The sequence below is a fragment of the Toxorhynchites rutilus genome, chromosome 2 (assembly GCF_029784135.1).
Source record: "Toxorhynchites rutilus septentrionalis strain SRP chromosome 2, ASM2978413v1, whole genome shotgun sequence".
Classification (NCBI taxonomy): domain Eukaryota; kingdom Metazoa; phylum Arthropoda; class Insecta; order Diptera; family Culicidae; genus Toxorhynchites; species Toxorhynchites rutilus.
This window is the reverse complement of record NC_073745.1, coordinates 44,876,946-44,894,000: the sequence shown is the minus strand read 5'-3', so window position 1 is coordinate 44,894,000 and position 17,055 is coordinate 44,876,946. Positions and strand designations below refer to the sequence as shown.

Here is a 17,055-nt window from a genome sequence, read left to right as displayed (position 1 = left end):
TAAAGGTATCTTTTTGAATTTTCATTTAAAAATAACAAAAACTTTTTCAAGAAACATTACACTGAAAAAAAAATATTTCAAGAATTTAAATTCGTTTTTCTCAAACATTTATTTTTTAAAACATTCAAATTAAATTATATGAAAAGTTCATGTCGGTGAAGATACCAATAGCAAGATACCAATAACTTTTATTGCAGCCGATGACAATTTTTTCATTTGAATTAGACGCACACCATCCTACGAGAATATTCTGAAATTGTGGAGTCTTGGAATTGACCCATCTGGTTATGGGAACTATTTGAAAGTTCAAGAAAATTACGAAAATGGACAATTTTTTTCATTTGAATTAGAAGTATACTATCCTACGAGAATATTCTGAGGTGGTGGAGTCTTGACCCATCTGGTCATGGGAACATTTGAAATTTCAAGACTAAATTCGACTAAATTATTTAATATTTCATTAAAAAATACCAAACAAATTAAAAAATTCATTGAATAAAAAGTATTTTGTAAATTAAAGTACATTTTTCTCAGTATATGTTTTAATAAAATTCTGAAAAAAATATATGAATAGCAATTTCAATACAATTTCCAACAAGCCTTCTATACTTCGGAAAATTGGCACTTTTACAGGGAAAGAGATTTTCCAACAACTATTGCATTTTTTTTCGAAAAATTACTATAAAGGTTTAATTCGTAACATTTTTATGTATGACTAGCTGACCCGGCAAACTTCGTCCCGCCCAAAATTTGTTTTTGTTATCAATACCTTCAAACATTCAGGTTTTCTTACTATGAGCAAGTTTATGGGTCCAATCGCAGAACTGTTCATTGATTGATCTTCTAATCGACCCCATTGAATTCACCTTTTATCATAAAATTCCTAGTATTTCTAACAAAACTCATCATTATAATATCAGATTATTTTCAGACACAATTCTCGTTCAAGATTTTCCAACCACTTGCAAATAACATGCTTCTCCGTTACATGGAATAAATGTTTTATACAGAAAATATGATAGAATAAAGACAGCCCTAAATCGGACAATGCCTTCCTCGAGTTCTGCTCTTATCAACACATTCGGCGATACTGTTTTATTGGTATGGATAGAAGAAGATATAGGAGTGCGTTTCATCGTGCGTAGAACATATGGGAAATTAATTTTCCGAATTTTCCCTTTTTCCTTCAGAGTTCTCCGAAAAATTTCAATTGTCATGTTTGGTTGGAATATTTTTGGTTGAAATATGTGTAATATTTTTATGGGACCCCCTCTCCATTCCAGAGGAAGGAGGGGTGTCATACCAGCATAGAAACATTTCTCATTCCCAAAAACCTGCACATCCAAAAATGTACTTAATTAGTTCTCGAGTTATGCAGAAGTTTGTGTTTGTGTGCCCCCTGTAATTTGTGTTTCATTTGTATGGCAGCCCCCCCTTATAGAGGGGGTGGAGAGTCTAACCACCATATAATCATTTATTGCACCCTAAAACCTGCATATGCCAAATTTCGATTCATTTGCTTGATTAATTCCCGAGTAATGTAGAAATTCGTGTTTAATATGTATAGCAGCCCCACTTAGAGAGGGAGGAGGGGTCTCAAGCTATCACGAAAACCTTCCCCGGTCCCAAAAACCCCTACATACCAATTTTCATGTTGATCGGTTCAGTAGTTTCCGAGTCCATAAGAATCAGACAGACAGACAGACAGAAATCCATTTTTATATATATAGATTTATAGCGATTTACATGTTCTGCAAACTTTTTCCTATTTAGAAACATATCAAGAACATGTCAGAGCAAGAATTCACACACAAAACTGTTACGAGCATAATATTATTTTTTCATTATTTAACTTCATACAAAATTAGGATTAGTTTCAATCTTTTTCAGATATTATAGTTTTTGAGTTACAAATTTTTGGCAAAATAAAAAGATAAATTTGGGCCTTTTCGAAATCCATCAAGAAATGACTAAGAAATAAGTGCTACAAATTGGACAAATTTTGGGACGCGAACTATTTGTATAAATACAGTGTTACCGAAAGGTGTACGTTAGATGTGATAGACTGATAAATCTGATAGACTGACTGGTGAGCTTGAAAGAAAATAATTCTGTCCAATTAGTGACATAGATTTTTCGATCAATATCATTGCTCAATTTCTTTAACCTTGCCTTTGTCTTGTCTTGCTCAATCTATTATTAGGAAGCTCTGATTTCCAACATGGAACGGCAACAACCATGACAAGCAACTGGAGACAACTGCCCCAATCCAGTTCCGAAAATGGCTTGTTTTATCGCACTTGCGGCGTGAGCTTCGAACATTCGCCATAAGCAACCCATCCTCCAAACGCCAGAGCCGAATATCTGATAATATTACTTTTGCCTCGCCGACCGCACGTCCTCTACTTGGCCACACGACGCCATGGAGTCGTGGGGATCGGAGCCACGGTTCCGTCGAGGTTCGCTTTCATTCGAAAGCAAACCGCAACCAAACACTAAGATGTCTGTCTTGTTTCATTGTAAACTTTTTCTCGCCCCCACCCCTCACAACACTCCTCCGCGTGCGCGAATTCTTTCGCTCGCAGCAATAACGGCAGGACGATTTTCACGTCTATATCGTTCTTTATTCGGCCTCTGGGAGGCACCCGGCACATTTTCCAACTTATTCCAGTCTAATTTCGGTGAGTTCGTTTCGGCTCTTTCAAATGGGTAAATTATGCAAAGAAAAGCTTCCCGCTTTTTTTTTCTCTCGCGTCCTCTCCTCTGAGGCGGAGTTCTGCGATTTTCCTATGTTTAAGTTGCCGTCTGGCCATTTCCCTCAGTTGGTATTTTATTTTTATTGCATTGATTGTATAAGAGACAGAGAAAGGTACAGTTTCTCAGTAAAGGGATGCTTACAGCACAAAAAAAAGAAAGAAAACAATGAAGAGGATACGGAAAGGAAGTATACTTTTCTGTTAATAATAGAAAGCCGTGCCATAAATTACCTGAAAATGAACTTGTCCTTGGTCAACCCAGCCGATGACGATGTCCGCACCGTAAATTGTGCCATCCTTAGAGAAGCCCAGCCCTATGTAGCCGTGCGTGCGGGCCTGGACTTCGAACGTTATATCGAAACCCGATATGCTCCAGAGCAGCCGATAGTCGTCGTCCAGAAAAATCGAGTGATCCCAGTGCGCCCCCAGGGCACTGCTGACCAAACACACACCTAAAACCACCAACGAATAGACAACACTCGCCATCTGGGTTACTTCACACACCGTTGCACCACGTGCCATTTTTTTCTTACTTTCTTCTTCTCCTTTTTTCTTCCCAATTGAACTCTCACTCGAAAGTTATTTTCCTTATTTTCTTCGCTTCGAGATTCTTCAAAACAATATTTTTACATTCACCAACCAACCGACGCAAACTCTGCCGCTCCTTCCGGGGGGTGCGAAAGTTCGCCGAAATCTTCAAGTTTTGCTTCCGCGCGAACTCATCTTCCTCGGGATGCTCCGCATTCAAATGCTCATCGCAGCCTATTCCTGGAGGACGTCAGTGCGCCCCTCCTGGAGCAGGGGACCGATTTCAACCGATTTCCGCGTGTGATGTAAGAAAACAGTTTTCCGCCAGCTAAGCACCTGCGCGCACGTGTCCCGGTGCTCTCTGCAATAAAAAATGGTGAAGAGAAAATGGAAGAAAAAATTAATAACTGAAGCGGCTGGAATTCGCTTGTTTTTATTATGATCCCGAACGGGTAGGAATGTACGAGTTACAGCATTACAGGACGGGGAAGGGATGTGAGTTCACGGCGTGAAAGAAACCATTTGTTTTTACTTGTTTCACGTTTTTCAAGTTCAGCTGAACATTAGCTGAAGTGGGCTGTCACGGCCAGATCCGTTCACCTGTGGGGATGCTGCGGGAGGCTTTCGCGGATCTCAGGGTTTCATTTTTGTTCCTCATCAGGAGAAAGCACATCGGAAGCACAGTGGTAACGTCGGTTCACAACTTCTGGATAACAACCAAATCCTGTTCTTGAGGCTAGATAGAAAAAATGTTCAGAGACTTTCAGTTGAGGATTATTGTGGTTTACTGAAATGTAATTTTCAGTCTCGGATCTCTTATAAAGTTATTGTTCTAAGCATAACTGTTTTCGAGACACAATAGACTCGTAAGTTTGTTGTCTGTAATATAACAACTCCACGAAAGAGGCACCTAACGGAAAAAATTGGTTTTGTTAAAATATTGCAATGCCCCTAAGGGCATTGTTTGCCCTTAGGGGGCGTCTTTCTGAATAAAGGTAGCCTAAAAATCGACTTTTTGTCAATTTGTCGACCCATATTTTTTTTAAATCTGTGATTTTGAAATCGTTTGAACGATATTCGAACTCTTACCAGCAAATTAAACATATTCAAATGATTTTTCCAATAAATAATAACACACCGCACTTCAAACGTCCCCTTTTAGGCGAAACCTAGAAGCCAAAGTCGCTTTTATCTCAACACCTTGAAATTCATTTGAAAAACTAAAACTTCAACTAAAACTTGACCGAGAAATTATTCATTTAATTCGCTCGTTAATCAATTCAGATGTTATTAAAGAATGGCTTGAAGTTCCACAATTAAAGCAAGAACATTTTTACGCAGTGAGTTCCTAAAAATACAACTAAAATACGACGACTGTTCATTGCAGGCTTCAAATGCATGTAAAGCCTGAACCGAACTTCGAAATCGTCCGATAAAGTGTTTTTCTTCAGCCACCAAGCCCGTGAGCGCGCAAACACAAACAATTTTACAAATTTAAAATCACTTCTTCTGTAGTCTTTAAAAAGGCAGTCTGAACTTTTTCTATATAAGAATTACCATGTATTCAATTCAAAACACATCACCATCTTCTAAAGTTAACTCTATTCTTCGAGGAAAGCTGGCTAATTGCTCGCTGGCTATAGTGAGAAATGAATATGTTTCTGTTTTTATTTAGAAGGGACTTTAACACGTTGTGCCGCTGAAGTTTCTGGCTGCGCTTTCCATTCAGCCATATCAATAGCATTGGCACAATATCAGTGTCGCTTCCCAGCTTCCAAAGATACTTATTGTATGAATATATAATAGTCAGAAATTCGACTGGAAAGTAGTTACATTTTGTAGTACATCCGAAAACGAAACATATATATTTTCAATGTCTCATTTTGTAACTGTCAGTCCCACTCAGTCAGCGCTTTCCTACCAAAAAGCTTAATGTCGGCCCCTAGAGACCGACGCGAAGCTCAACGTGCTAACTAGACTAATTATAAAAAGCGCAAATGGTGCGTTTAGCTAACTTTACATTGACTCAAGTGAACGGATATCGAACCGGAAAACGAATGACATACCCGTAATACGAATTTATGTCCGGTTTATATATGTGCGAGTCCAAAACAAAACTAAGAAATGTGTCTCACCGCTACGCTAGGTGCTTGTTTTCGAAAACTCTTGGGAGGTAAAAACAAATGCGTAGAAAATTTCAACAAATGTATAGAAGATTTGCAGCAAATCGGAATATTTAAAAATTGGAGTATCGTAATTGAAAGTCAATTATATTTCAGAGAGATACCATTTAAAATATTGCCAATGGAAGGTGCTCAATCGCGATAGAAACGTGGAAAAGGTGAAAGGAATTGTCATGAACGATCGCCGAATCCTAATCAGAGAAGTCGCTGATGTTGGGGCATATTGATTGACTCTTGCCAGTAAATTTTAACGAAGGACTATGTTTAACAGGAAGGAATGGGGTGAGAAATTAAAATCTAAAAATTGAACATTGAAAATTGAAATAATGAAAGGTCTTGAACGCTTATAACTCGACCATTTCTCGATGAAACAATTGAATAATAGTAAAATGTCAACCGCTAAATCCCGGCGACTCGAGTGGCAGTGAAACGTTACTTAAAATCAGTTGTTAAAAATAAGTATCCTGATCTCATGCTTTAGCATAGACAACGGTGGCAACGATAGTTGTCCCCTACGTCTGGTGACAGCGATGGGATAGACCGCCACACCAGTCGGCGAGGGCATCTGAAAAACCTTTTTTAAAGCCCGAGAGTTTAGGTTAATTTTTTTAAATTTGGCTCTTCAAGGCTAGAGGTAAATGAACTGCAAAAGTTTGATGTCTCTATAAAAAAAAACAACAATCAATTCCATTTTTTTCTTCTACTAAGAAGAATGAATGCGCTTTTTTCTTTAAAATACATTCTCAGAATATACACAATGCTTGCACTGACACACAGAAGCAATGGAAAGAGAATTATTACAAATTGAATTTGCGAAAAACATTTATTCAATGAATACTATTTTGAAGGTAGAAAAATAATTTGTTTTTCAAAAAACAAAAATTTCCGTTATATTGCAAAATTGCTAAATTTGCAACATCTTTGCAACATTTTTCAAGAAGTTTATATTGTAACAACTGAGAAGGACCGAGATCGTGATTTCTTTGCATTTCTTCCATAATTTCCATGTGATGTTGGAGTCGGAAAACTAACTTACATTAAAATTTTTGACGCAATCATTAAGCTTGATGTCTCGAAAGGTCCAGGTCCTGACGGAATTCCACCGGTTTTTATGAAAAAAATAGCATCTGAATTAACTCATCCACTTTTATGGTTTTTCAATGTCATTGAAATCAGAAAGGTTCCCAAAATTATGAAAAAAATTTTCTTGTACCAATATTCAAATACGGTAATAGATTCTATGTAAGAAATTATCGTAGAGTAGCAATTATTTCTTGCATTCCAAAACTCTTTGAAGCCATAATAAACCAAAAACTTTTTCAACAACTAAAGACACGAAATACGAATAAGCAACACGGTTTTTTCAAAGGACGATCAACTACAACAAATTTGCTGGAATTTGTCACATTCACTTTGAATGCAATGGATAATGGTAATCCAGTTCAAGTTCTATTCTTCTTGAATAGCGTTAACGTTCCCTGTGGAACTTTTGCCGTCTCAACGTATGCATTAACTAGCGTCATTTATCAATACATAGTTGGGATTTCTTATGTCAAATAACACGCCTTGAATGTATTCCGAGGGGCAAGCTCTAGAATACGCGTGACCACAGTGCAAGTCGGAAGAAATTTCTTTGACGAAAAACCCCCCGACCAGAACGGGAATCGAACCCGAACACCCGGCATGATCATGTGAGACGCTAACCACTCGGCCACGGGTGCACAAGCTCTATACACTGACTTTTGTAAGGCTTTCGATCGTGTTGATATACCCTGACTTCTTCTTAAACTTCAAAAAACAGGGATAGAAGTCAAGCTATTAAAATGGCTAGAATCATATTTGACTGACCACACGCAAATGGTAAGATTTAATGGGAAAATTTCAAAACCAATATTTGTTACATCCGGAGTTCCTCAAGGCTCTCATTTGGGGCCACTTTTGTTCATTTTATTTGTTAATGACGTTTGCGTTTTTCTTAACAGTGTTAAGGCACTCTACGCAAATGATATGAAGCTATAAGAAATAAAGAATGGAGAAGACTCTCAAACATTCAAAAATGAAGTTGACATATTTTATAAATGGTGCACTGAGAGTTTATTACAACTCAATGTTAGGAAATGCACTTTGATGACAAGAAGAACACACTTGAACAATGGTGTTAAGCTGGGAAATCAACCCATCAATAGATGTCAACGAGTAAGAGACTTAGGCGTGGTCTTAGATTCGAAAATAACCTTCGCTGATCATTATAATACAATCATCCATAGAGCAAACAATATGTTGAGCTTCATCAAACGCATTGGTTACCATTTCCACGATCCGTACACAATAAAAACATTGTATACCCAGTTTTATTTACGCGGGGATACGTACCTTGTAAAAAAACCGCGTTAATAGGATAATCCGCGTAGAAAAACCGCATTAATTGGAAAATCCGCGTAAAAAAAGCCGCGTTAATTGGAAAATCCGCGTAAAAAAAACCGCGTTAATTGAAAAATTCGCGTAAAAAAACCTCGTAAAAACAAAAACGCGCAAAAAAAAACCGCGTAAAAAACCAGGGTGTATATTACATATGTCAGATCAATTCTCGAATACTGTAGTATTGTATGTTTCCCCTATATAACTTCACACGAAAACAGGATTGAATCTGTTTTACATTTTTATTATTTGCACTTCGTAAACTATGCTGGTCTTCATATTATCTCCCTCCATATGAAGCCCGCTGCATGCTAATCAATATTAACAGCCCAAAAGAACGTCGGAACTCTGCCATGATTATATTTATTATTGATATCACAACGAGTGGACTCAGAAGAAATATTAGGAAACCTAAATTTTTACGCACGTGGTCGTTACGTACCAAAAATTCATTCCCAAATAATTTCACGCGTCTTTATATGGTTGAGCAGCTAGCTTTGATTTTGGGACCGAAAGAGGTGTGTTTCCCGAACCATGATGGTAAAACATGTGTTGCTGCTTTACAGCTGCTTAACAGTAAGCAGACACCGATTAATGCATCTCGAAAATCGCGCTAATCTATCACGATTTCGCCAACAAATACTTATTCCGTCTGTTATCGTAGGATGCAAAATAAAAAACTAGGCCACCTTGGTCATGCTGAAGCAGTTTGATACAGTGGTCAAATGTACGTTGCAATTCGTTCAGGAAGGCACTGTTCTTCGAATGCATTTTCTCATGAGCTAGATTTTCAAAGTGTGTGCGAGCTGCCTAAATTCTAGATTCTTCGGTACCAAGGATAAACAATTGAATAACTGTTAATTATTAAGCGTTATCTAAACGCCCTAACTACCTCGTTTTGATTGGCCCGATTTACGGTTTCCCCAATACAGCCATCACACATTAGGGGGACTTTTGTTCTCACCGAGATGTGTTCCCTAACACAGACTTCAAAACCAAGCAGCGTTTGAGAAATCGGCATTGCGAATACATGAAACTTGGGAGAGCTTTTGTTCCCACCGAAATGTGTTCCCTAACAGAGATTTAAAAACCAAGATGCCTGGGAGAAGTCGGCTTTGCAAATATTAGACTGTCAAAAAAGTCCTGCGGTATTTCCGCGACGTGTCGTTGTAAGCGCGTAGTTCTAGTTGTATTCATTGTATCGAGTCATACTATAGCTTGTTGGAAAGTTGCGCGCTATAATATAGTCCTTGACAGTGTTTTGTTTGGTTAAGTCGTTCGTGAGTTATAGTGTCGCAAATATGGAGCAAAATAAAGAGAAAATCCGACATATTTTACAGTACTACTATGACAAAGACAAAAATGCATCTCAAGCTGCCAATAAAATTTGTGCAGTTTATGGACCCGATACAGTTTCCATTTCCACCGCACAACGATGGTTTCAACGTTTTCGTTCTGGTGTAGAGGTCGTCGAAGATGCGCCACGCTCCGGAAGGCCTGTCGTCGAAAATTGCGACAAAATCGCTGAATTAGCCGAGAAAGACCGGCATAGTAGCAGCCGTAGCATCGGCCAAGAGCTGGGGATAAGTCATCAAACCGTTATTAACCATTTGAAGAAGCTTGGATTCACAAAGAAGCTGTATGGGTGCCACACACGTTGACGCAAAAAAACATCTTTGACCGTATCGACGCATGTGAATCGCTGCTGAATCGCAACAAAATCGACCCGTTTCTGAAGCGGATGGTGACTGGCGATGAAAAGTGGGTCACTTACGACAACGTGAAGCGCAAACGGTCGTGGTCGAAGCCCGCTGAAGCGGCTCAGACGGTGGCCAAGCCCTCATTAACGGCCAGGAAGGTTCTGCTGTGTGTTTGGTGGGATTGTCAAGGAATAATCTATTATGAGCTGCATCCCTATGGCCAAACGCTCAATTCGGACCTGTACTGCCAACAACTGGACCGCTTGAAGGTAGCACTCATGAAGAAGAGGCCATCTTTGATAAACAGAGGCCGCATTGTCTTCCATCAGGACAACGCCAGGCCACACACTTCTTTGGTGACGCGCCAGAAGCTCCGGGAGCTCGGATGGGAGGTTCTTTTGCATCCGCCGTATAGTCCGGACCTTGCACCAAGTGACTACCACCTGTTTTTGTCCATGGCGAACGAACTAGGTAGTCAGAAGAGGCCTGTGAAAATTGGATATCCGAGTTTTTTGCCAATAAGGAAGCGAGCTTCTATAACAGGGGTATTATGAAGTTGGGATCTCATTGGGAACAAGTCATCGAACAAAACGGCGCATATTTTACTTAAAACAGATGATTGTAACTAATTTTATGAACAAATGAAAATTCAAAAAAAATACCGCAGGACTTTTTTGACAGCCTAATACTTACAAGCATATGACAAAAGTATTAATATCGCTATTGCTGATACAGAAGGGGACTCGATTATATACGGTCTCCAATGGTATGGAAAGAAGCATATTTGACGAAGTTATCGTCCATCTAGTTTTTTTTTCGATGGTTTATATGCATTTCAGTGGGAAAAAAGCATATTTGCGTCTCGATTATCAAGTTCTAAAATCATTCCCTTCCTCTCATCAAATGCTCTAAGTGTTTCTAATTGTTTACATGACATGATTTCTAACAGCAACACGTTTCGACATGCAACTATAAGCACAAAACAGCCACGCGCAACCGAAAAAGTGTCCCATCGCAAAGCAGGGAAACAAAAGGAAAAAAAGGTCTACCGCACAAAAAAAGGACTATGTCTTTGATTTTTATATAGGGGGATCACTCTACGAAAAATATAATGATCAATAAGAGTTTTCAAACGCATTTTACTCAAAATGGTTATTGCGACATATGTTGTGTTATATATCATTAGACAGGAAATTTATCCAGATTTTTTTTGCTTGTAACATGAACAGTGAATATAGAAAAAAAAGTTAACAATTTGACGATTTAATTGGGTATGTTTTCTTTCGATTGCACTATCCACTCGCTTCCTCTAAGCTCCTCCTTCCACGCAACGAGCATCTTTATGCCTAAATTCGGGCGTTAGCTCATAATGTGAGTTGATGCGAAAAATGAATTATTTTCCATTTACCGATAATAGGCATTAATTTTATATTATATTGTATGTTGTCCAATCAATTTGTGTTCAATTCATGTTTTTATCGTGTAGGTCTCACTACTAACAATTTGTGTGATTGTGGTGCAGGATGTCATAATATCGAGTATGTTGTTTGGTTATGTAAAAATGCAATAGATGAATTTAAATGGCTGCTAGTTTAGAAGATCGAAAGGGTATACCCACGTAAATCAGATTATGATAGCTTGAGTAGTCGCGATCTTACCGGGCTATAAAGTTATTACAAACAATGTTCCGGATGTGGAGGCGATCTGGCGTAGTGGTAACATCCATGCCTCTCACGCTAAAGGTCACGAGTTCAATTCTCACTCCCGACATTCTTCCAAAAATGGAAGTAAAAGTGACGAACCAGCCAAATGAGTTGAAAGTCACTATAATACAGATAAAAAAAAAAAAAAAAAAAAAATGTTCCGGACAACGTGGTAACGAAAGAGATAATGCTATTTTTATCTATAATATATTTTTTGTAGTCATTGATTTGACTCAGGCTTATATTTATGTAGGTCTTAACTATTTAGACTTGTATTTAAAAATGATACATGATGACTGTTTATCTTCTTCTGCATGTTTGAATAAACAGAAGAAAAGGGTAGTAATGGCTTTAATGGTATTTTTGTGTACATTTTTGAACAGAATGTGGTACTGAATTCTACCACGTTATGTCATCTAACCCATTTTAAGGATACAAGTACATACAGGAAACGGTTTTCCAGGGCATCCGTTTGATGTATCAAAAGGGAAAAAAACAGATTTTGAACAATGAAAAACTGCAATTACTACACACAATCACAGTCCTATGTCAATATTCCGTCCGTGCCCCTAGGCTCAGACCCATCAACTTTTATTTTCAAAATGTGTACCGAACATGACATTTTAAAGCTGCTGGTGAAGTTTTGCACGATTTGTTTTATGCAACTTTTTTGTGATGTCCCTCTTCCCCGCACAAAAAAAAAGGTTTGCCTGTATACGATTTCTCCATCGACTGTTTAAAATAGACTAGAAGGTTTTTGTCGATTGATTGATATATTTCAAACTAAAAAGTATGATTACTTTTATAAACAGGTTTAGTTTAGTTTAGAGCCCCCGCAGACTGCAGACTGACTTGTCGACATTGCACCAATTCAGTTGGGTCGGTTTTTGTACCAGTAGGCCGATCCGACCAAACTGTCGGCTGAAAAAATGTCTGTAGTATGCGGGGGCTCTAAATGAGCTGAAAGATAACATAAAATGTTCTACTCCCCAATACATGTATATCATTTGTATAATATATATGCTAGAGCCAATATGAGGAAGCGAAACAGGAGACACATTTAAATGAAAGCATATGAAAGTTTTTCGTATAGTGTACCAAATACATGGCACAGACAGAGAAAGATATATTCTCGTTTATGTTCTTCTTTATCGTCTTAGAAAACACCTTCCAACTTCATTTCAAGATAAGGTGTAATATTATCACGCTCCTTTATAATAGCGCTGGCAGCTATATGGATAGCGTGGTCGTGTAAAGTAACTTTGCATGCCAGCCGGCCTTGGTTCGATCCCCATTGACGTCGAATGGACTTTCTTTTTTCGCACAATCTAAAATGAAAAGAGAAAAGAAAACAGAAAGAGATGTCTGCTCGCATACATACAAACCATTTCTAAGCTTTTAAAATAGCTCATTATTTGCGTATTTGACTCTCATATGCACAGGAAATGGCCAAAAACGCTAGTTTGGGTGTAGTAGTACACCGATAGATTTTTCTTTCAAAAGCTCTAGGCTGTAACATATAGTTTTGTATTTGTATGGTTATAGTTGTTATATATAGTTACACTTATATATATATATATATATATATATATATATATATATATATATATATATATATATATATATATATATATATATATATATATATATATATATATATATATATATATATATATAAATATATATATATATATATATATATATATATATATATATATATATATATATATATATATATAGCTGCAAATAATTTCAGTATTGCACAAAGTGCGGTATCAACACTACTCAAACTAAGGTAAAAATGGAATCGGAATGGAAAATTGTATCTAGACCAAAAGCATATAAGGTTGGTCAGAATCGAGAAGCTGGAGCGGTCAATGAATTTTTGTCTTGTCAAGCTAGACAAAATAATTTACCCCTCTTCTATTCTTCGGGATATGGCTTGAGAATTTGTCCAGAAACTGGGAAATCCTAACTTTAAAGCACAACCAACATGGACGGGAGTGATATTCCGCTGACATAATTAATGTGTCGTGAGCGATGTCGTTGGTACAATACCGTTCGATTGCTCAATGTCTTTTAATAATTAGTGCGAAAAGGACCAAAACGTGATTTGCTGTAATCTGATGCCAGATACCGATATACTAGAAAGTGTTGAAAAACCTGAGAAAAACGCTGAAGATAGTAGTTCTATTGAGATGTTAATTCGAACGTTAAATCAAACCTAAAGAATATGTCCGGAATATTGAAATCAACTGAAAATGTTCCTGTGAAACTATTCGAACATTTCTTTGTGATTGAACAGTTCCTGCGTGATCGTTACAATTCAGTTTGAGTAACATACTTAATCAATATTTTCTTTGTTAACCTAGTGCCTCGTGCAAGTCGGACTCAATTATATACAAACTCGATTACATATGATTCGATTATGTAAAATTTAGGACTCGATTGTATACAGTTTGAAAAAAAAAGTTTTTTTTTATAATTCAAATATGAATAATTTCAAGAAAAAAAATTAACCTTTCATCATTAAGGTGAAATTTAAGTGGCTTTTATAAGTACAGTGGGTTAAAAATCGCGATTTTTGAAGATTTTGATTGAATCTTCATCAGGAATTGTTTATATCGATATTGCAGCGAAATTAAGAGAGATAGAAGTTGGGCGTCAAAGAACAAATTGTAGAGAGGTTAGAGAGCTTTAATTTAATTGATTGAAACAATCAAGTTTAGTATGAATTTTTAGGATAAAATTAATAATTGCAAATAAAAAAAAAACTTTTAAATTTTCCGCTTCAAAAATGTTTAATCCACTAATTTAGATGTTCCACTACTATATCCTGTACTAAATTTTCTCATCTTTCAAATGAAAGCAACAAAATCGGATTACGTAGCATACTTTTCAATGTAGAGTCAGTTTGAGCCAACAGAATCCGAAACAAAGAAAAAGTTCTATAAGTCTGTCATCGTTGAAATTCTAACATATGCGTAGAAGGATTTTTTTCGTGAAATATAACCGTCTATCACCTCCTGAAAGATTCTGGAAAAAAAAAAATTTTTATATGAGAAAGGTGTTTTTTCACTTTAAGGGAATGAATCAAAAATTCAAATTCATACCATAATTGGGACACTTACCCTAATATATGACAATTTGAGACATAAAAAAAATTAGGAAAAAATGTTCTGTATCTCGATACCTCCCTAACTCGATGGTCCCTTTGGATATCGAGTTAGGGAGAGTTGATATATATATATATATATATATATATATATATATATATATATATATATATATATATATATATATATATATATATATATATATATATATATATATATATATATATATATATATATATATATATATATGTTATATATATATATATATATATATATATATATATATATATATATATATATATATATATATATATATATATATTGTTATTGTTGAACATACAGTTATAGTTACAGAACACTATTATTAATATGGTATTATTTATGTGGCCTCTTTCTCAGCTTCTTTATACATGGTTCTTTCTTCTCGCAAAATTATCGAAAAATTTTAAGCAGTTGATTATGATGTGGATGATTTTTGAAACCCTAAATGTAAGATCAATATCACCCCTTGAGCCCCTTTTGAGATAGAGCAAACGAGCTATGTTCTTCCATTCGAGCTCCGATGCTATTTTCAGATTAAATCATTATTATGATATGCTTTCTGATTTTAATATCCACCCTATGTCACAAATTCTCAATGGCCTTGAAACCAGGTGATGGTGCAGGTGGTTCTATAACCTACGAGCAATTCTTCAACTTTCAAGCTGCCTGTCTTGTGTCTACGTTTTCTGGTGCCTCATAATGATTCTTTGGAACATTGTTATCATAAATGGAATACTGCTTTACAGTGAATAATAATAGATGCTTAACGATGTCTGGATGTTTATATTTTGTTATTTATAACCCAGCATTGAAACATAGGTTGCGGACAAAGTTTGTCAATTATATCTCTTCACCACAGTTTGAGAAATGTTTGTGATCGAAATAACATTATGATATGATATTGACTACGAGTTTGGGGAGATCGTAGATCTTCATTCTACTGACAGAAAAAATGCTCTACTTCTGGGATAAAATTTTGCCCCCTAGATGGTAAAATTATGGTTTTGTCTTTCCCTCTTCAAGAAATATAATTTTCAAAAAATCTGATACCGCCCTTAATTTAACGATAAGCATTTCATGACTGCTCCCAGTTTACGATTTTGATGAAACAGATTCCAGTTTTTGGCATTCAACAATAATGTTCATTAGAATAGAAAAGTACCAGGGTCAGTAAGAAAACCGCAGAATGTTAAAAGTACAATCATAAATAAGATAACAATTGAATGATTAAATAACGTAACGTTGGATTCGAACGAAACTATTCAAGCTTGTGCTCTTGTTTGCCACTTCGGATCCCTTTCGATCATCAGTCACTCAGATGCTAATTTCTTAAAGAGCAAAACTCCATTACCCAGTGGAACTATGAACTCAGAAAAGAAAAAAAAGACACAAATAAATCGCAACACATCCCGAAACACTGGTTAGCCCGAAATTGCTCGTCGTTAATCTTCTAATTAATTCCATCATCCGCAAACTTTAACTCCCAATAACATCAGCAAAATAAAAATAAGCCCATCAGCAAAACTTTCTCGCTAACATCTCGCACATCGAGAGAGCGAGAAAAAAAAACACAACACCCTTGCGTGTTCCATCGCCCTGAGTTGGCTTTCTCGCACTTCCCGTCCTCGGAAATATTCATCGCAACAACTTATAACACCCATGATCCCGTTTGCTCTCGGATTCTGCGTGTGTTTGTACACAGCGGCGAGAGCAGCGAAGCAATTCACTTACAGCCATTTAATCAAACATATATTTCCACACAGCGTGATATAAACACGGCCATCACTGGAGCTAGGAGACCTTGGCGTGGACTTCTCCGAGCAGCAAATCCCTACCAACTTCAAGCGTAAGAAGAATGAGGTCAAATTGTAGTCGTTTTCCCCCCATGCTGTATGCTGCTGTATCAGCACATTTATGCTCGGTTCGCACCCGCGCCACCCTCCTCCCCACGGTCGATGGGTTTGCCAGCATTTATGGGGCCGATGAATCGAAATAGAGAATAATAAAAATAGATTAGAGAAATATCTGTTTTTTTCCAAGGTGATGGAGAAGATTTGCGGGAGGATGTGGGTATGGGCTGTGAGTGAGGTATGATAGGAAACATCCTTTGCGTCATTTTCCGCTCGAATCGGCATCGGCATGGTTTACGACCAGTCAAGTTTTTCGTTGGGCGCACACGACGAAGGAGCAAAGGGAAGAAGCTTTTCTGTGGTATCCGGGAAGGTGTGTCCTGTGGAGGGAGCGATGAAGGAAAAACGGGTACCAAGTAAGACAATCGTACAATACGAGTGGAGCACAGAAAAGTTTTTCATATGCTTTTCCGCCTATTCCCAAACACATTTGATAAATTACAACAACCACGATAATCGGCTTTCGCCTGGAGACGACCGAAAATACCACTAACCTTCGCTTCAGATGTTTTCTGCGAGCTGAACTTTGGACTGGTGATGAGATGGAGTCTTTGTGGGAATTGATCAACGAGATGAAATAATCTGGCTGGGAACCTATGTCAAAATTGTAATTCGATTCGGCTCCACGAAGGGATTGCGTTACGGAAAGGATGCGTATCAGTGCTGCGAATGCTGGAAATTTTGTGTGCCCTCACGCAG

The 17,055-nt window shown here is 37.1% G+C and overlaps 1 protein-coding gene across 1 annotated transcript in view; it reads right to left on the bottom strand.

The window, feature by feature from the left end:
* The window catches only part of LOC129764237 (MOXD1 homolog 2-like), a 461,156-nt gene that overhangs the window by 305,678 nt on the left and 138,423 nt on the right, over positions 1-17,055 (bottom strand). Inside the window, exon 2 of the mRNA XM_055763120.1 lies at positions 2,988-3,645. Coding sequence (XP_055619095.1) covers positions 2,988-3,278 — 291 coding nt within the window. The 5' untranslated portion in view covers positions 3,279-3,645. The remainder of the gene's footprint in view (positions 1-2,987; positions 3,646-17,055) is intronic.